Source organism: Coenobita brevimanus, chromosome 69, assembly GCF_032717465.1.
Source record: "Coenobita brevimanus isolate Jiangsu-jjx chromosome 69, ASM3271746v2, whole genome shotgun sequence".
Taxonomy (NCBI): Eukaryota; Metazoa; Arthropoda; class Malacostraca; order Decapoda; family Coenobitidae; genus Coenobita; species Coenobita brevimanus.
The window spans coordinates 25,709,405-25,730,561 of NC_137022.1; the positions used below are offsets into that span (position 1 = coordinate 25,709,405).

The 21,157-nt window shown below is 40.3% G+C and overlaps 1 protein-coding gene across 2 annotated transcripts in view; it reads right to left on the minus strand.

Annotated features, from left to right (window-relative positions):
- MFS16 (major facilitator superfamily transporter 16) overlaps positions 1–21,157 on the minus strand; it is a 67,777-nt gene that overhangs the window by 8,840 nt on the left and 37,780 nt on the right. The window contains exons 7-11 of one of the 2 annotated variants that reach the window (XM_080277178.1): positions 18,760–18,849; positions 12,687–12,800; positions 8,993–9,083; positions 7,453–7,601; positions 1,564–1,765 (exon numbers count right to left, since the gene is read on the minus strand). In XM_080277178.1, coding sequence (XP_080133304.1) covers positions 1,564–1,765; positions 7,453–7,601; positions 8,993–9,083; positions 12,687–12,800; positions 18,760–18,849 — 646 coding nt within the window. The remainder of the gene's footprint in view (positions 1–1,563; positions 1,766–7,452; positions 7,602–8,992; positions 9,084–12,686; positions 12,801–18,759; positions 18,850–21,157) is intronic. The other variant, XM_080277179.1, reaches the window with a different exon arrangement.

The window sequence follows — 21,157 nt, forward strand, 5'->3', positions numbered from 1 at the left end:
GCAAAAAACTTTGAACACTCATGAGTCAATGCTATCACCACAGAAGAGGGTATGGACTGAGGGAGTGAGGGGGGGGGAGCCAGGAGGGTATGGAAGAGGGACAAGAGGGGGGGGGAGGCAAGACTGTGGGCAGGATTCTCCCCCTTCTGTCAACAGGCGCTTTTGCCCTACATTAACTTGTGGCTTGCGGTCTGTTAGATGACGAGTGACCATGCAGAAACAACGTACCGTGATCAGGAGACATTCAACCTTCGATAGAGAGGCGGATGGCCGCTGTCTCCAAACATCTACTCATGCTTGTGGTCTGTATTCGATGGAAGTTGCAACTGGGAAAGACTTATCCCCCATGGCTGCGTGATATTATACATTCGATGGGGAATGTGCACAGTTGTTTTGACACTGCAGTCGTATTACTCGGGTGCTGGAGGTCCATTAGGAGTGATAGGACAAGTGTGCGATTTTGACCATTCAGTACAGGGGCAGACGGACATCTTAGCTCTGGTTGTGGGTTACAGACTACTTCCCGCTCCTGGCTCGAGCCCAGCGGCCACGACACCAAATGTTTAGACAAGTCAGCTGGCCAGCCAAAGTTCTCCGGCAATTTTATGTTCGGATAATAGCAAGCAAATTCAGATAATGGTTTAATAGAACCAAGGTCCAGCGTCCGGATACTGAACACGTCTGGATAATGAGCATTCGGATAATTGAGGGATCACTTACAGTACTATGTCAACATCCATTTCATAGCACTTCTTTGTAACTGGTACCCTATTCTAGTGCTAATACCTCTTTACAATTCTGAATTCAACAAGGAGAAAGTAATCTTGGACAAAGTTTCAGCAAAGTATAGTTGACACAAGAAAGCACCTAGAAAATATACATTACATTTTTCAGTAATCTACAATAAATTATAGACAGGATGCATGCATGAAAAATAAATAAATAAATAAATATACCATCATCATCACCACCTAATCCTGTGATGCCCCATAAGAAGCATAGGAGCCCGGGGCTAGGCAAGTTGGTCCTGACATTTAAGATGAGAGTAACCAGCCTCCCACATCCCTGAGTGACACTACATGAGCAATAAATCCCAACCATCCCTTGGATATAAACCTACACAGGCTCATCCAGTTGGAGTGCCCTGATTACCCACTAAACCACCAGGTGCCATAATTTGGATACAGTATATGGTTACAATCCAGCACAGTAAATGGTTTCCTGGTGTACAGGAAACCATTTGGTTAACAGCACATAATAATAATACTGTAATAATGCATTCAAAAGAAGCTCTACTGTTGTATGTACTAAAAAGCTACAGTTGTACCATAAGCTAATGCATTTAGTAGAACAGTATGTTTAAAAAATAGCCAAGCAATGCCCTTACCCTCACAGACAATAAAGCAGGCATATTCAAAACACTACATCAAAATGCTTGAAGAACAGAAGCAGCCTGCACTGGAAAGTTGCAAACCCCACACTGTTCAGCATATATCAGATGAAGCAAAATTTACTCCAATATGGCATGCAGTCCCATGCGTAAAAATGGATACAAGTCATCACCTATGGAGCCTGTGCCATCAATAACCGATGTGACTGTGGCCAAAGCCTTAGCATTGCCTTGTAAAGACTCGTGTGTCCCCAGATCTGCAGACACAGCGGTTGTGATCAGGGAGTATGGACCATTCACCAGTATCCCAACGACGATCAGCAGGAATGTGTTTAACCCCAGGCTCACGTAACTATATGCCTGGTATATAAACATCTGCAGAGAAAATGAATCTACTCTGAAAACTCATAACACGAATACAATACAAATACATTTTATGATCAGGGAGTGTGGACTGCTCACCAGTATCCCTAAGATAATCATCTGGAAATGTGATTATTCCCAGGCTCACATAAATAAATGCGTGGTAAATAAACAACTGCAGAGAATATTAATCCAGTCTGAAAACTAAAAAATTAATAAAACATTTCAAGGTTATTAAAAACATTAGGAACATCAGCATTTGGTCAAGAGAGAACAAGCTTTGTACTTTAAAAGCAACTGATGACTTAAAAAAAAAAAAATAAAAAAAAAAAAAAAAAAAAAATCACACTTCAAGAACAGAGTTAAACAGTTGAGGAAATATGCTTGGATATCTTTACCACAAATATCAACTGGTATTATAACACCGTTGTGTTGTGGAAGGTGGGATCACTGATGAGTATGGACAGAAATACTCAGAAATCTTTGCTGGGAGCACTTGTGGAAGACGTAACAAAAAGAAAAATGACGCACTTAGCAAACTTGGGGAAAAATATCAGTCTTTGTAGAGGAGAAATAGTGCATCATTTTTTCATGGACATACTGCACATAAAGCTTGTTCCCTACCACCATACACTAACAATACGGCCACTGCTCATCCAGACTACCTATGGATCCAGTGCCGTCAATAATGGCCGACACAGTGGCCACAGCTCGGGCACTACCAGCCAGAATGGGGTGAGTGCCCAGGTCGGCGGAGATGGCAGTGGTGATGAGGGCATATGGGGCATTCACTACCGTTCCCATCAGTACCAGCAGACCCATTGTCTTTGCATAACTGCTGCCACCGGCATATAAACGGTACACTTCCATCTGCCAATGACATGCCTCTCAATACAACAATAACTGAAAGTGGATAATGACATACCTCTATACAGGAAACCTCTAAGCTTACTGTTAACCCACTTATTTGTCTATGATGATTACAAGAAAAAATGCTAGTTTAACCCCTTGAATCTGACGACACTCTGTTTCATTCTAGCTACCTCCAAACAATTTTACTGTGTTGAAAACAGGTTCCTACATCTGGAAAGGCCTGAGATAGACTTCAGTAACCCTTTAGTATGATGTCTTCCCTAACCTCAATGAATCCATCCATCCATCCACCATCCAATCCTACGCTGCCCCATGAGGAGCGTAGGAATCCGGGGCTAGGCAGTTGGTCCTAACATTTAAGATGAGAGTGACCAACCTCACTCATCCCTGAGTGGCATTACATGAGCAATATACTCCAACCACCCCTTGGATAAACTGTCAATAAATAGCAAAATTATATGGAATACTTTACCAAACTGAGGGAGTTAAGTGAAACATCATTAATTAATGCAAATGATGCTGGTTCTGGGTTGAGGGATTATCAGAAAATAAATAAATAAAATAAAATAATAAGTAAAACTTCTGACTTCACAGCAGTTATAAAATGATGAGCAACTAAGTGAAATACAATAAAATTTGAGAAAAAACAACTTTAAAAGCAAACTACCTGAATTCTGGATAAAAGGAGAGACATAAGGCCTATGACAATTCAATTAATATTTGGTTGAGATGTTAAGGAACGTATTTCCATACACAACTACAGACTTTTCACCCTTACGCACTAATACATATTCATTCCCTTACCACCCAAGCCATGTGAGAAACATAAGGCATATATGTCTGAAGTATTATATCCACATTATGTGGATGGTTGACTTGTCACTCTGGTTCTGAGTCCATCAAAGGATTTAAATGACAGTTTTACAATTTTGATATACCTCCTCCTATTTTATCAGTAACTGAAGAAAATCAGGGGGGGGGAGGAATATGTAAGATTTGATATATCCCCTCCCTTTTTTTAAATGAAGAAAATTCAAGGTGAAATATGTCAGAATGCTGCAGTCTGGCCAGCTTATGAGAAATCTCTTTGCTTGAGCCTGATTTTACAGTCCACCAAGAAAATGACAATTTTCTATGAAAGAACAAGAGCACTAATCTTATGCAATGAACTGTGGCACACAGGGAAAAAAAAAAGAGGGGGGGGGGTGGCAAATATTTTTCCTCCAATACATCTTTCACTCACTAAAAAAAGTTGTCAGTTGAGATGTAATCTTAGTCTTAAAATTACCAGACACCTTTCATGTTCGAATGTTTAATGGAGTTAACCAGTCACCTAGAAAAAACTTTCAAAATTCAACAATATTAGCCTAAGGGAAAAAAAAATCAGTATTAGTTATATAATCTATATACAGTATATATTTATGTTAATGAAGGAAAAGGGAAGTGCAAGGGGATGGGCAGCTTAGTAGTATACACACAAATGAGATGGAAAGTTTACAAAGAGAAGTGGGAGGACATGGGCAGCTTAGTAATATACACACTAATGAGATGTAAAGTTTACAAAGGGAAGTGGGAGGACACTGGCAGCTTAGTAATAAACACACTAATGAGATGGAAAGTTTACAAAAGGAAGTGGAGTGGGAGGGGATAGGCAGCTTTCATTTTCATTTTTAAAGGCTCCAACAAGCTCACATGCATTGGCCTTGGTCATCTAATAGCAGCTCTCCATGCTCCTTGATCTCTAGAAACCTCCCTATTCAGTCTCTTATCCCTGAGGTCAAACACAATGACTTCATCCTAGGTCTTTTTTGGTCTACCTCTCACAACCCTATCCCTCAGGGCACAGCCACACATGCTTGAAACATATGACTGACAAGATGAAACAAAGAACCGGGTTTGAGCCTCTGAATATCTGAGTCTGAACGATGTTGGACAGACCTCTGATCCTCCTCTCCTCTTGTCGATCACATGTTTGGAGCAAGTGTGGCGACACCCTAAAGTTAACACTTCTCACTTTATGCACCCAACTGTCATCCCCCATCCTCTCCACATGCCCAAACCACCTCAATCTACCCCTCCTCATCACAACACCAATACACTCCAGTCCCATCCTATCCTACCTCTTAACTCTACCATCATAAACCAAGCCCCCCAAGCCTCACACTCATGGACGCACTGCACATCCACCTAATCACTGTCATTTCTGTACATCATCTTTTTTTTTTTTCTTTTTTTTTTTTTTTTACGCCTGGTATCCCCGAAGGGCTAAGGCGTTGCCCCTGAGTAGAGGACTTTGGATTGGAGCGTGTAGCATTTTATGACCGGATGCCCTTCCTGATGTCTACCAATGACCCTTGGGTGGATTCAATCCTCCGACCCTTCGGTCAGAGCGGAGCGCTCTAACCCACTGAGCCCACAAATATCCTCTTCCTTTACTACCCGGGTCTCATTACCATACAGCATTACACTCCTAGTACATGCCTCATACAAAGATCTTTTAGCACAGAGACAGAGCCCTCTCAGTGTCACGAGAGGCAACAGCTCCCTGAACTACTGACAACCACTCTCACTCCAGTCACAGAGCTAGTAGCTCCAGCCCCACCTCCAGCACTTAACGTGTCTCCTGGATCACAAACACTGCGCAAGATGGAAATACTTTCCACAACCTTGTGGCAAATCACACGTGACCACTCTCCCTCTTCTTTGACAGTACCACAACCTGCCCTGGATATCATCACCTTTGTTTTATCTGCATTTACTCTCAAGGCCTTGTGTCCCATACCATCTCTATACTTCATAAATCTTTCCACTGTCTCCCTTTCTTTCTGTGCAATCAACATTAAATCACTGGCATACAACATTCCCATAGAAGTCATTTCTGAAGTCACATGAGGGCTGCAAGTACCACGACAAACAACAAGGGGGTCAGACTGAACCCTGACGCACACCAACATTCACAGAAAAATCATCACTCAAAACTCCATTCAATCTTACCTGGGTGCGAGCACTCATATACATGGCCATAACCATCCTAACTAGCCACTCCTCGATCCCATTGCCCACTTCATTACCTCCTTTAGGACTCTGTCAAAGGCCTTCTCCAAGTCAACAAAACAAAGTACACATCCCTTTTCTTTCCTATATATTTTTCCTGAAGCTGTTGAACAATGAATATGGCATCAGTGGTCCCTTTGCCTAGAATAAACCCAAACTGCATATCATCCATGCTCACTTTTTCTAAAATCATACCTTCTACGACTCTCTCCATTATCTTCATTATCTAGACCAAAAGCTTTATGCCTCTGTAATTTCCTCTTTCTAGGGCATCACCCTTCCCCTTAATCACTTCTACACTCGCACTCTTCAGTCAATCATCTGGGACAACACACTCATATATAATCATATTTATCAAGTCAGTAACTAACTTCACTTCTATCTCCTGAGGCTTTCTGCATTTCAGCATTCAACCCTAACATACTGTACCTGTTGCCTTCCCCACTTGCATCCTACCTATTGCCCTGCTCACAGTAGCAGCATCAATCAAAGGCCAAGGGCCAAACATTGGATCTGCTGGCTCCAAACTTTCCCTGTTCCAGTCAAACTCTTCATTCAACAACCAGTCATAATGCTCTCTTGTGGCATCTTTAATATCCCCACTGTTCACCACTATCTTTCCTTAATCATTCTTCCCACACTGCACACCTATGATATCCCTAGTTTCTCTCTTCATCTGATTTGCCACCTAAATATCATATTCTTCCATTCCACACTATATAGGTTATCAAGTAAAATTCTCCAAGACTCGGATTTTGCCTTATAAACCTCTTTTCTAGCCCTCCACTTGGCAGCCAAGTATTCCTCTAGGTACTACCCTCTTCCACTCCTTGAAAAGTTTTCTTTTCTCCTTAACTGCAGCATTTACACCCTCATCCCACCACCATGTTACTTTATGTCTTGGGAGGCCCCTTGTCCATCCACACACTGAATCAGTAACTCTCAGGAGACTGTTCTTGAGAGCTCTGTACTGTTCATTAACACTTCTGTCAACAGCTCTGTGTTCAGCCACCATCCTACTCATCTCTTTTATAGAAGGTATCCTTTACTGCTGGTTGTTCAACTTCCATACGTTCCTCCTAGTTGCATGGCATCTGTCCTCTTTTTCATCACTCGCTGCTTAAGCACCTTGCGCCATAGTAGTAACTTGTGTTGCTGCACACACTCCTCGCTCCCCATACATTTAACATCCCTCACTAACCTCCCCTCATTACCAGGAAATAGCCTATCTGACTGTTATTTCCCCTAAACTCATATGTAATCAACCTACTTTCTCTTTTCCTAAAGTGTGTGCTGCACACAATCATGTTCAATGCCTCCCCAAACTCAAGTGTAATTTCCACTTCCTCAATTCTTGTACCATAAGCACATCCTCCATGTACTCCTTCAAATCCTTGAGCTGCTTCACCTACATGACCATTCATGTCCCTCCCAAAACTACAATCTCATCTTCCACCATACCAGTTACTTCATGTATTCGGCCATTCCAGAATCTATCCTTCTCTACATCATCCAAGCCTGCCTGTGGGCATATGTTGATATAAACAGAGCTTAGTAATATACATACTAATGAGATGGAAAGTTTACAAAGGGAGGTGGGAGAGGATGGGCAGCTTAGGTATAGAAATGAAAATGAGATGGAAGCATTTACCGGCAGATGGCCATGCTATACTTTGAGCAGGAAGTGAGCAAGATATAAGGAGATATAGGGGAGACACTTGGGTAAGTGACCTAGGTTCAGACTGGTCGTGTGTAAGAAGGTGCGCACTGACCATAGGGATGGCAAAGATGAGCAAGACAGTGCAGGTGGTTGCTGACATGCCAGAGTAGTCACTGATGATGCCCGCCAACACACCACCAATCATCGCACCAACATCAAAGAAGGTGGACATGTTGGCACTTCCTTCAGCATCAAATGTGGCTGCAGATGGAATGGATCCAATTAGATGCTGTTTAGTTTTATTACTAACCCACTAACTCCAAGGATTCTCTCAATCTGTCATTTTGTGTTAGCCTGAGTAAAATGTGCAAGTGTACAAAAGAATGAAATGTTCTATTAAATATTCCACTGCACCTACTTCACACTTACAGCATGACTGCTGCTTTCTTCCTCTAAACATAAAAAAAGATGCATAGTTGGGCAGAGAAAGACACCAAGGCTCTTTCAGCACAAGCATACTAGCCAACAGAGGCAAGTGAAAAGTAGTCAAGGTAAAATATCAAGCAAAAATCAGACCCTGATTGTACCTACAGTATAGTAGTGACGGTAAGCTGCTGATCAATTAACCCTTCAATCACATAACACACTTTTTAATATGATTCTTGCCATCTCTATCAAATTTCAGTAGGCTTAGAAGAGCCCTCTGGTAATCAAGAAATTAATAAAGGCTGTTGAAAAAAAGTTGTAAAAAAAAAAAATATATATACAGTCAACATGCAACAACACTAAACTAAATAATACACCACTGGGTTCAACAAGTTAAACTTCTTGAAATGCTACATGCATTAATGATTTTAATTCATTCATTCATTCACCATATAATCCAGTGTTTCCCCATGAGAGGTATGGCAGCCTGGGGTTAGGCAATTTGGTGCTGAAAACAAAGATGAGAGTGACCTGCCTCAATCATCCCTGAGAGGCATTACGTGAGCAATAAACTTCAACCGTCCCTTAGATATAAACCTGCACCAGCTCCATCCGACTGGGGAGCCTTAACTGCCCACCAAACCACCAGGCGCCATAATTTGGTTATATTGTTACCACCCAGCGTAGTAAATGGTTTCCTAGTGTGGAGGAAACCATTTGGCTTGTCACTCAGTGTAGAGTCACCCACAGACAGAAGGAAGAGGAAAGAATGAAGGAAAGAAAGACAGAAGAGGAAGGATGGAAAGAAGGAAGAAAGGAAAGGGTAGGCTTTCTAAAGAATATATTGTAGCTCTCTTCTGTTCCTGTTTATACAGTATTTCTGAACCCTACCCACCCTATTTATATTTTTTTTTCTTTTTTTTTTTTAAATAAGAAATAGGCTTACAGTAATGATGAAGATGATGATGATGATGATGGTGGCAGGGTGGTGACAAGGATGATGATGATGATGATGACAGTTCAGTTGATGGTGGTGATGCAGGGGATGATGATGCCAATGATGACACTGATCACGGTGTACGATGACGATGATGACAACAACAATAATGACAGTGCTAGTGACAGTGATGACATACATGATGATGGCAAAGGTAGAGGCTATGATGATGATGAAAATGGTGCTGCTGGTGATGATAACTACTTGTATAAGATAAATTTGAACTCACTGCTGTGATAGATGTAGTTAGGGAGCCAATAGAGGAACGTATATGACACCAGCTTGGCGAAGAACAGGCATAGTGAGAACTCCACCACTCCCTGTATCAAAACCAATGAGTTAGAGCTGATTTATTTTAACCTAAGGACCTGAACCACTCACATAACATGAATACTAGTTTGTGGTTGCATGGAAGTCAGGGAGCCTCAGGCAAGTGGCTAGAATGTAACTTCTTATTTACTAGTTTAATCAATCCCACAATCTGATTGCCATGGTGATTTTTTTTTTTTTTTTTTTAACATGACCAGAGGAAGTGGGGGGGGAAAAAAAAAATCCATACACCAGATTACAGGTGTCTTCAGTTTACCTATATAAAAAAATCTGTAAGTTGGACTTGAACTGCTGTAGGTTGAAGTTTGGGGGGAAACTAATGTGGGGAAGTGAGTTAAAGATCTTTGTCAGGTTAAATGCACTACTGTAGTCACACCCATCCACATGAACTGCATTAACCCACTTAGCCCAGTAATGTCTTTTCATTTAATTTTTTTGCCACACTGTGACAATACTCTGGGTAGGACAGCTTTTTTTAACTGGAGGAATTAGATACTGCCTTAATAAAAGCCTTCAATATAGGACAACTTTCCCAAGCTGAAGAAAACTATTTGGTATATGAAAAAAATAAATAAATAAAAAAGTCATGGGATAAATACAAAAATACAGTATCACCTTGCTTCAAAAGTTTTTTTTTTTTTCAACAAGACAATTACAGACAGATATACATGGATTAGTTATCAGTCTTCAGGGAAAATGGCATCAATACACAATACCAGTTCATTTAGTATAATACCATCAAACTTTCTTCCAACTCCCCCCCTCCCCACCAAGCCATATAGGCTATAATGTAAACTCCCAAAAACAGGATACTGAAGAAGTATTCCCTATATATTTGTTATCTCTAAAACCAATTTAATTTTACCCAAGAAGTAAGACAATTTCTATATCTAACAGAAAAAGGCCAATTTAGGTCATGGCTAATATTTCTTTCCTAAGAATATGAACAGTCACAAAACACAAAATACACAAGAGAAACAGACAGCTGGATACAACACAGCAGCCATGAATCGCATGAGTATATAAGAGGTCCAACTGGCAAAATGAATAAGTATTCAAACAGCTGGATATGATGGTTTTCACAATGAGCACTTGGGCTTCAGCCATCTCAAAATGAATACTGTATATACTATGGATGATTATGGGACAGTATGTAACTCCTTATGCTACATAATGCTGAAAATATCATCTTTGAAGTTTACAACATAGTGTGTGTGTGTGTGTATGTGTATATATATATAAAGTACCCTCGCGTCCAACACAGTAATATTGTCATGCATGGGTCCCGTGTTGGACCAAAACGTGTTGGACAAACAACAGAGCTTATGGGGAAAAATGAATTATGTCAGCAACCCTAGGAAAAGTCACCCTAAATACCTACCATATACCTATACATATATTGGTACTACTGTAATTATAATAAATGATACTGTACTATGAATGATAACTAATCTTTTAGGACAGTGTTGGTGGGCTTGCTGGGAATGGAAGATGATATCCGAGGCTGTAGATAGTCCTACTGGGTCCCTAGAGGATGGCTGCTGGTGTCAGTAGCAGATAATGGCTGCTGCTCCTCCTCAATCTCCCTCATAAATCCTTTGAAATTTCTCTCCCCTTTCTTCTGTCTCTCGATGAATTCTAGCTTGGTGGCCTGAGGGAGGTGCCGTCACTTCTTGGGGTTCTCAGGAGGCTTCCTAGGCATTGTGAGCAGGGTAAAATGCAGTAGCAAGGGCAGAAAATGCAGCAAGAAAAAAGCACCGTCCAATGCAAATTATGCGACTGAATGGCACTGTGGCGGGAGAAATTTAAACAAAACATCACGTGAGAGCAGAAATGTTTTTCACTGGGCGACATCATGATCACGTAATGATAGAGGGTGGGGGATTCTACTTGATCGGAAGTTTTGATTGGCTGTCAGCATCACCGGAATGTCCAGTATGACCGTGTTGGACCAGGGGTGATCGTGCTAGAGGCGAACTCTGCGGATTTCGCCCACTTCTCGGAGCTCCGTCAGTGTTATGCTTATGCACCCGTTTTACAGTACTTAAATCGTATTAAATTGTACTAATTTTTTGCTCTCCGTTCTGGACGCGAATCATGCTGGACAAACGCGTGCTGGACGCGAGGGTACTGTATATATATATACAGTAATCCCTCTAATATCCGAACGCCCAATATCCGAACATCCCCACTAACCGGACATAATCCTCCTGGGATCCAATATTCCCAAAATGGGCCAAAAACTGCAAAAAATTCGGAAAAAAATCTGACTTTTTTTTCCATCCCATAATTTGAAATTCCCGCCTGGCGCCAAACAGCTGTTACACCATGGTCCCTTCACCCCTTCCTTCCTCCCCCTCCCCCCTCCCCTGTCAGGTTGCCATTTGGTATTTTTCATTACCAAGTGTGGGCCAATTTGGTAATGAAAAATTCGTTTGGTAATGAATTAGAATAATGCATTACCAAATGGATTTTTCACATGTATGAGGATACACAGGATGGAGATGGTGGATTGTTTGCTCTCTCTGATTAATCTGCTACCCTACATAGTGTGAAAATAATCAACATGGTGTTAGTTATAAGTAGAGTGATTACATGTATTTCCACTTGTATATATAATTAGTGAAGAATATATGCTAGCTTTACGAATTTGGTAATGAAAAGTTATATTTGACAATGAAAGTTGAGGAGATTGGTAATGTGGCTGTTGCGATCTGGCAACTCTGTTACCCCACCAACATCAACAGTCACAGCTTAACTCCGATGGAGAGCAGATACTCATAACAGTGCAAGCCACAGGTGCTTGTTTTTTGTGAATAAACAGTGAATAAACTGCTATACCTTGCCACTAGAACACACGGGAATTTACAGTGTTGTGCAGTGTTAAGAAATTAGAATTTAGAGTGCAGAGGATTAACTGTGGACTGCAAACTGGCAGTTCAAATCAGTCCAAGAGCAAGGGACTTGTAAGTACCCAGAATGTTTAATATTGTATAAACTCACCTCTAAAACCTCATTTTATGGTTCTTTTGCATTTATTTCAGTCTTTTATGTCCCTTATTGGTGTGATTTGGGTCTTAAATAGGTGCAATGCATGTCCAGAGGGAGTTGTATAGGTGTTTTTCAGAGTTAGGGTCCATAAGTACAAGTCCATAAGCTGGGGCCCAATATCCGGACAGGACCACTATCCGGACCTGCCTATGGCTCTATTGATCCGGATATTGGAGGGGTTACTGTATATAAGTTAATGAGCCATACTCTTTGATTCTTAGTGTTCAGATCTATCAATCTATCCATCTATCTATCTATCTATCTATCTATCTCTCTCTATATATACTGTATAATTATATATTTTCAAACTACCAACATAATCAGAATTTTATAACGTTTCCTTGCTGGCTGTGGTGATGGAATTTGTGACATGAAAAAATTTTCTGCAACAGCAATATAAAGCAAACAACAGAATACAAGAAGGATATTTTGGCATTCAGAGGAGGAATGAGAAATATGGAAAGCAGGACACAGTGCAGGCAAGAGAGGGGATTGTCAATGAACTTTTGCCAGTGACAGTACATGATCAATTATCCACTTACTGGAATAAAAAGAGCCTGGAGGAACCCTATCGCTTTTTCCTCATCCAGCCTCTCTGTTCTCTGCCGTGCCTCCACTTCCTTATCTTTGTCAACATATGAAGTCTGGATCTCATCCTGCAAACCATGTACAATATTGGAGATTAATCACAGATCCTAAGTGCTCAGTTCTGATTAACTCTTGCCGAGCTGCAGACCTCATATGAGGCACTGTGAAGGTTTGCACGGGTTAAACTGCAAGCTTCATATGAGGTACAATTTACTTTGGTTATAAAACATGACTCAGAGGAGGTAAACTACCTTACAAAGAAGAAGTCCTCTGGGGGTTAAAGCAAGTAGGTATTACAAGTTGCCTTTATTTCAATGTTCTTTTTCTAGTTCACAGTATAGTACAGAAACTTAGTCTCTTCATATTCTATTGCTGCCTATGAAGCTCATTTGCAAATTTCCAATTTACAGTCTACTTGTATGAAAGAGCTGTGATATGAAGAAGCATCTTGCACACATGACAAGGACTTTTTATATATAAATTTAGCCACAGTAATCTTCCTCTTACTAAAGATAAAAATTTTATGCACAAGAGAGTAATATGACTGAAGAAGTTTATTTGAAAGTTTTGTTCATTATGGTGGAGGCACCAAAATAATAGTAGTCAAAGAATGACATTACCTTTCTACTTGTACATCTCCAAATATGGGTGACAGTTTCTGCTTGACCTTTACAAATGGCACTCTTTTTAATTTAACATGGCCTAAAATTACCATCCCTCCTTCTTGACTGCCAAGTAGTAAAATGGATTAACACTAGAATACACTGCTAATCATGTAAATGTGATATGGAAAGAATGTAAAGCCATAACACTGTCTTTTTCTCCAGGTGGGTTGCATGAAATATACTGCTGCAAATAACTCGGCCAGTTTAGGTAAAAGAACAACAGTACTTTTGTCTGCCACTGTGGGTTATTTTCTCTATCATTATTACCAATTACATTTTTCACGAGTTTAACATTGCTTTAGTTCAAAATCAGTGTACGTCATGTTGTGATGAAAAGAAAATTTGAGTCAAAACAATAGCAAAGTTTAAATACGTACAATTACAGTGTTCCCAAAGACCTCAAAATTAATCTAGAGTACTGTTTAAACATAGAAGATTCTAAAAACTAATTCCAAGCACAGTTTAAATACCACAGAAGACCTACTGTTACACACTTAAGATTTATACCACATTAGCACAAAAAACATATGAGGACTACAATCCATCCTGTTCTATACTGACAACATTCAAGTTCATTAAATTTCTATTATGACTTACAAATTATTTCTAGCAAAGATTTTTCCAATGTATCATTATCATCTGGACCTCCTTCCCCACCCTAGGGCAGGGTGAGGAGTAGCAACATCCAGACAACCAAAGTCTGGCCAATTCAATGGGCCATACTTCCATTTACTCATCATCAAAGCCCTAGAAATCCTGGCTCCATCTGACAGGCCAAAAAAATTTCACTACATTCTGCAGCTTCACATATACTGTACCTATCTGACAAGAGCAAATCAGAACGCTGTCACGTTAAAAAGGGGTGCCAAATCCCTGGTCATGCACTTCACCCACAAAATTCATCCAGCCAGCTTGATCTATTGTCAGTCCCTTAGCCTCACCAACTTCCATACCTCTCTTCCTGACACACTCATCCACCACATCCTTCCACCTTCTTGGCCTACCTCGCCTCCTCCTTCCTTCAAATTCGCTCAGATATACCTTTTTCACCACTCTATTGTCATCGATTCTCTCCGCATGACCATATAATCTCAGTACACTCTCTTTGATACCGGTGTCCACAGACTTCCTCACTCTGCATCTTCCATGAATCACATTATTCCATATCCTAACCACTCTCTGTACTCCACATACATCCCTCAGCAGTCCACCTTCACTGCTCTTACTCCTGACTTTTCATTTTCATGCCACACAATAGTTTCACATCTGTATGTTAAAGTTGGCACTATCACTCCTCCATATCAGCCTTATGCAGCTGCAATACTCAAGCCGCTGTTTCTTTTCAAGGCCTTCATAGCACCAGCTACATTCCTTAATTGTGTCACTCTACTTTCCACTTCTTTTACACATTCTTTTCTCTTTTCCGTCACTGTACCAAAGTATTTGAACTCCCACGAATTTGAGTCTCTTTCCTTTCACTGCAACATCACACTGGGAGTCACCTTCTCTCTCAATAACCATCACTTTACTCTTTTCTACATTTACTCTCAAGGTATGATGCTTACAAACATCTACATAACTCTACATTAATCTACCAAGCTCTTGTCCGGTATCTGCACGAAGCACTATATCATCAGCATACAACAAATTTGAGATATTCCATCCATCTCCATTCATTACCAATGCCATCCCTTTCTCCATTACTCATGTTTTTACTTCTTTCATCACCCCATCCATAAATATACTGAACACCCAAGGGGACATCACACAGTCTTGTTGCATGTCCACATTTATCATGAATCATTCACTTAAGATACCCATTTACCCTAACACATGCCTCACTACCATCATAAAAACTCTTGATGGCACCTAGCAGCTTACCTTCTACACCATACATGCACAAAAACCTTCCACAATCCTTCACTGTCTACTTTGTTGTATGTTTTTTCCAGATCCATAAATGCCATAAACACCTTAAAGTCCTTCTCACAAGCCTTCTCCACTATCTGTTTCACTCCAAATATTTGAGCATCACACCCTCTGCCACTCCTAATGCCACCCTGTTCGTCACTCCCTTGGACTTCTGATAGCTCTCTTACTCTCTCTACAATAATTCTTCCATATACGGTACCTTCCCTACAACAGTGAAGAGACTTCTGCCACAATACCTCTTGCACTCACTTCCCTCACCTTTATTCTAATACAGGGGTACAATTATTGCCTTTTTCCACTCCACTGGCACAATTTCACTCATCCATGCCTTCTTACACATCATTCTGCTCTCTCCACTATGTTTAATCATCTCTGCATACACCTCATCAACCCCAGCTGCTTTCCCAATTTTCAGCAGCTTCACAGCATTCTTCACATCTGCAAGTGTTACATTTCCTGGCACAGCATTCCTTCTCTGTACACTCCCAAAACCAATCATGTTAACAGTTGGTTTGCTCTCTCCATTCCCATTCATCAGACTTTCAAAATATTTTTTCCATCTGGTCCTTACTTCATCCCCATGGGTTAATAGTCTACCACTTCCATCCTTCACACTTTCACATTTCTTTTCACTGTCACTTCTACATTTCCACACCTCCTTCAAGAATAACTTCCGATATTCTGAGTAATCCGCATTCAGTTTTCTTCCTAGATCATCATTTATCTAATTTTTCCAGCGTATTTTTGGTCAAATTACTTCATATGACAATTCTGACTGCACTGCAGTCAAATTTGTCATTAGTGATGGTCTGTCCTTCAACTATATATTTTATTTATGTTCAGTATTCCAATCAGACCAGGTCATCAATAGAAACCTAAGACCTGACAGTGATATTTCTGATAATATAATGGATTATATTTTTAACATTTGGCTAAATAAAACTGTCTGGTTTCAGATGAAACAAAATAGTACAGCAGAGTTGTCCTGACCATGAAGAGGATTACTGGTAACAGTATTAACTTTCTTACACTTCTATACTCTCACTCTCTTCTAAATAACATCTGGCAGAGGAATTAGTTCGTGAAGAACAGGGAGGTTTTAGGAAGGGAAGAGGTTGTGTAGATCAGATATTCATCCTTAGGCCTTTAGTGGAAGAGTTTCTAGAGAAGGAAAAGAGGTTGTATGTGGCCTTCAAGGATTTGGAGAAAGCACATGACAAGGGATGGACAAGGAATGTGGAAAATATTAAGAATATAATTATGGAGTAAATGGGAAGCTATTAAATGCCATGAAGAGTATTGAGTGATGAGCCAAATGGTTTCCTGTAAGCCAAGAAACCATTTATAATGCTGGGTGGTAACCATATAACCAAACCATACGTGCTTCCTACGTGTCAGCAAGTGGGTTGGTGGAGGGTTAGTGTCCCCCCCTGTAAAACAAATAACTCAGAGTCAGATGGCCACCCCTTACGGGATTATGGCATCTGGCAATAGACTGATAGATAGAAGAGTATGTCTGAGGGTGCTAAAGGCTGCAGTGAGTGTGGATGGTGAACTGAGTGACTTTTTCTATCTGAATGTCGGACTGAAACAGGGATTTGTCGTCTCCATGGTTGTTCAGTCTGTATATGGATGGGGTTATAAGAGTGATACGAGGTAGGGCAGTGGATGTCGGAGCAGCCCTAATGTGAGAGGGCAGTGTTTGGAAACTTCCTGTACTGTTGTTTGTAGATGGTACTGCACTGTTAAATGAAGACAAAGGAGAACTGCAAGGCTTAGTGAATGAGCCTGGGAGAGTGTTTAAGAAACAGAATCTAAAGGTGAATGTAGGGAAGAGTAATGTTGCGGTCTTTGAAAGAAATGAAGGCACTGAATGTATAGTGATGTTGGATGATGAGGAAATGGACAATGCCTGTGCATAAGTACCTGGGTAGTGTGATGAGTAAGGATGGAAGTTTAGAGGGTGAAGTGCTTGAAAAAGTACAACAAGAAAGAACGCCGGCTGGCTCTTTGAAAGCAGCAATAAGAAACAAGGAAGTGGGCATGGAAGTAACAGTCACTGCATGACAGTATTGTGATACCAACCCTAAAGTATGGAAGCGAAGCTTGGACCTTGTTGGATGGACACAAATCAAGAGTGAGAGCAGTGGAAATGAGTTATTTGAAAGGAGCATGTCCAGTTACATGGAGAGACAGACTGACAAATGAGGAAGTGAAGGAGATTGCAGTGTGGATGTGGATATGACATAAAGCATTAGGAGAAATACACATGGTTTGGACATGTCGAGAGGATGGAGAGCGAGAGACTAACGAGGAGAGTGTATGTGAGTGAGGTGGAGGGGGGGAGTGGGAGAAGGAGGCTGAGGATGAGATGGAGGGATAGAGTGGAGATGTATATGAGAGAAGGGAATGTGAGCTGAGGTGAGGGCAGTGAAATGGCAGGGGACAGGGCGACTTGGAGGCAATTTATTTGTGGCCAACCCTTACAGGATTAAGGCCTGGTAATAGATAGACTGATGGATAGATCCTTAGACTGTAGCTGAAACAGAATACTAAAGTTGTCTGACCATGAAAGGATTAATAAACTCTGTAAGTAGTGGAAACATATTCTACTGTACTACAACTACTTGATGCATAAAATAAATGTACACCAATTCAATCCTGAAAGAGAACCCCACAGTGGATGAGGATCTGAGCAGAATGTGTTGTTGTTGTTGCTGTTGATCAACTCTAGTCTGTCTGGCTGAGCAGACCCATAAACTGTCACTGCAGGGCTGTCCCACACAGTGAACCAATGTTCCCTTGTGGCTGACAGCACCTCACCACAGTGAGGCACAGGGATTAGGGTGGAGGTTTGGTTCCTGGATGAATACAGCATTTGCATCTCTCCACCCAGTTAACAGAAGCACCACAGCAAGTTCCGCTTCACCCCATAATCTGGTTATATGTTACCATCCAGCATTTTAAATGGCTTTCTGGGTTACAGTAAACCATTAGGCTTGTCACTCAGTGTAGCACCACCTGAGGCAGAAAGAAGAGTAATAAAAAGTGACGGGAGAAGTAAGAAAAGGTCAGACACAGAGACAGAATGAGAAAGGGGAAGGATGAAACAGGTATCACTGAGTCAAAAGAGTGGATAATGGTTGCCACCATCTACAACCTAGCTGAACAGGTAATGTCACCTTTCTATCTCTCCTTCATGTGAGTTCATACATTACTTACAATTTTATAAAACCATGGTGTTTGTGACTGAGGGCAAAGGTAACTTAAACCTTTTTAAAAATCAGTATGCTCTAAGGATTCCGTGTAACCAAAGTGTTCAAGAAGGTGGTGAAGTTACTTTTGATCTTCTATATGCCTGTTATGCTCTTACAATTTCATATGATCAAGGTATCTCTTTGTGAGGAGGGAGGTTACTGACATTACTTACATCATCTAAAAGACAAGCATGCTCCTCTTGTGTTTCTGTATCGTAGTCTGGCTGATACCTCCGCTGGGGCATTGGAGAACAACGCTGGTGCTACTTAACACAAGGAACACAAGTTAGCCCCTACACCCCCCAAACACACATACAGCAGTACTTCACCAGGCACAGGTCAAACACACAGATGATAGAAAAATTATATGAGCAGTAAGCTTTACCCATTCACCATGGAGGCTATTTGCAAAGTTACAAGCAATTTACCATGAACAGTCTTCATTAACAGCATCAATAATAGTGGCATACTGTCATTCAATATGGTATTCCTGGTGCTTCTGTTCATACAGAAGTTATAGCAATGACTCATGGCACTGTGCTCTAAAACAATTTTATTTCATTTTTATGTCCTCAAAGAAATAAACCTTGCTGTAATATCTCATTACTATGCAAATTATATATGCGAGTCTGGATGAAAAGAATGAGATTGTTAACCGTAATAATTCTATACAACTGATTTAGTACCGAAATGCTAAAATTTGAATGTATTTTGTTCTTTCCTCTAAAAACTGGCAAATACAGCATCATTATAATCATGAACACCTAATCTTTGCATGAAAGCCAAGCTTATACTGTACTATCCTGCACTTGCAAGCAGTAGATGGGTGGCTAACAGTGACCTTGGGAGGTCCTACAATGACAGAGAAATGTGATTACAAGCCTGGTAACTTGCCACACAATCATCATTCTCAAGTACGAAAAATTATCCACAAGAAAACAAAGTTCATGCTGAGACTCTTAACAATTACAGTATAATAAATCTTTTATTATGCATTTCAGATTTTTTTTTCCCCCCCAACAGTTTCCAAGAGGTAATGGGAAGTAATCAGCTCTTATTGACACTTGGTTTAGCTTCCAGTCGATAGATAATGTCAGTTGTACCACAGCCAACCTCACTGTCGGAGGTATGACATAATTTTACTGACTGATGTACTGACCACAAACAGTGCCTGAGTGAATGGGTAGACATAGGATAGGAAGATACCAGTATCAAAACTACCACCGGACACTTCTATGCAGCTGTGGATATCCGCACAATATTTAGCATTATAAAAGAGTCAATTAGCAGAAGTAAAATACAGTATTTAAGTAAAGTACACTATGGCAAATATGACAAGAAAATCATGAAGCAAAGATACTAAGAAAATCAAATCTACTAAAAGGACATTAAGTAAGATTAAATACATTGTTTAAAAAGTAACAAAGCACAGAAACTGAGAAGAAAAACAAATCTACCAGAAGGACAATAAATAAGGCCTAGGATAAGACATTTGAAATAAACAAAATAAAGATCAAGAATATACAACAGAACAGAAACTACACTACACTACAGTATATGGAGCAAAATAAACTACAAAGTAAGTTCATGCAGTACAGGTCTTGGATAATGAAATAAAGTAAAATGTGTAATTCCAGAGAGGAAACATAATTGTATATAAGTGCTGATTAATTAAGGAAAGCTTCCAGTTTCATTTATTTGTAAAAAAAAAAAAAAAAAAAAAAGGTTACTGAAGTTCAGTAAATCGGTCATTTAGCATCTCAAGTTGTTGCTTTCCCCTTAGTAATTCTCAAGCTAGAAGACAAGAAGAGCAATAATGTTAGTCAGTGTACAACGGAAACAACTGTACTGAGAACCAATAATGTTATACATAATAGTGCAAGACAGACCACTACACAACTGTCTTCAAAAACAAGCCACTACAGTAAAAATAACTCACTTTAACCCGAACAATTAGTATGGTGACATAATTTTTTCTTTGTTTTTGGTACCACCTGATGATCTTATCCACATGATGGGGGACCTCTAGTAGCAAAGGGACCAAATATTCCACAAACCTTTCTTCACTACAAAACATCTCACAGGTGAATAAAACCTTCCAGAGGCAGCAAGAAACAAAAACACCTGTCACTGTCTTAATCAGGTTATGGTTACCAAAACCTGGGGATACCGTCATATGGTAACATCATTATAACTGGGGGGCTCAACTGTCTAGTTATACATCATCCCTCAATTTCTTCCCCATCTCCCACATCCCTTGACTACCTCCCTATCCCCCAAAAGGAAGATGGTGGACTGCATAAGAAGGGCAACTTAAGTCAGTCTACCAGGTTCATGTTTCAGGGGAGCCTGGTACCAAAACAACAGTAAACAATAAGACATCCCATTAACCTATAAAACTTTTACTATACTTATGAGGCAAACAGTTACTATGAAGCAAAGAATTTACTATACTCTCTCCACTTTAACTAGGCATAAAATTACCCTTTCTCCATCTTGAATGCTGAGCCATAACAAGAAATTAACACCAGAACATTGTGTTAATTGTGAAAGTGTTATGGAAAGAATGAA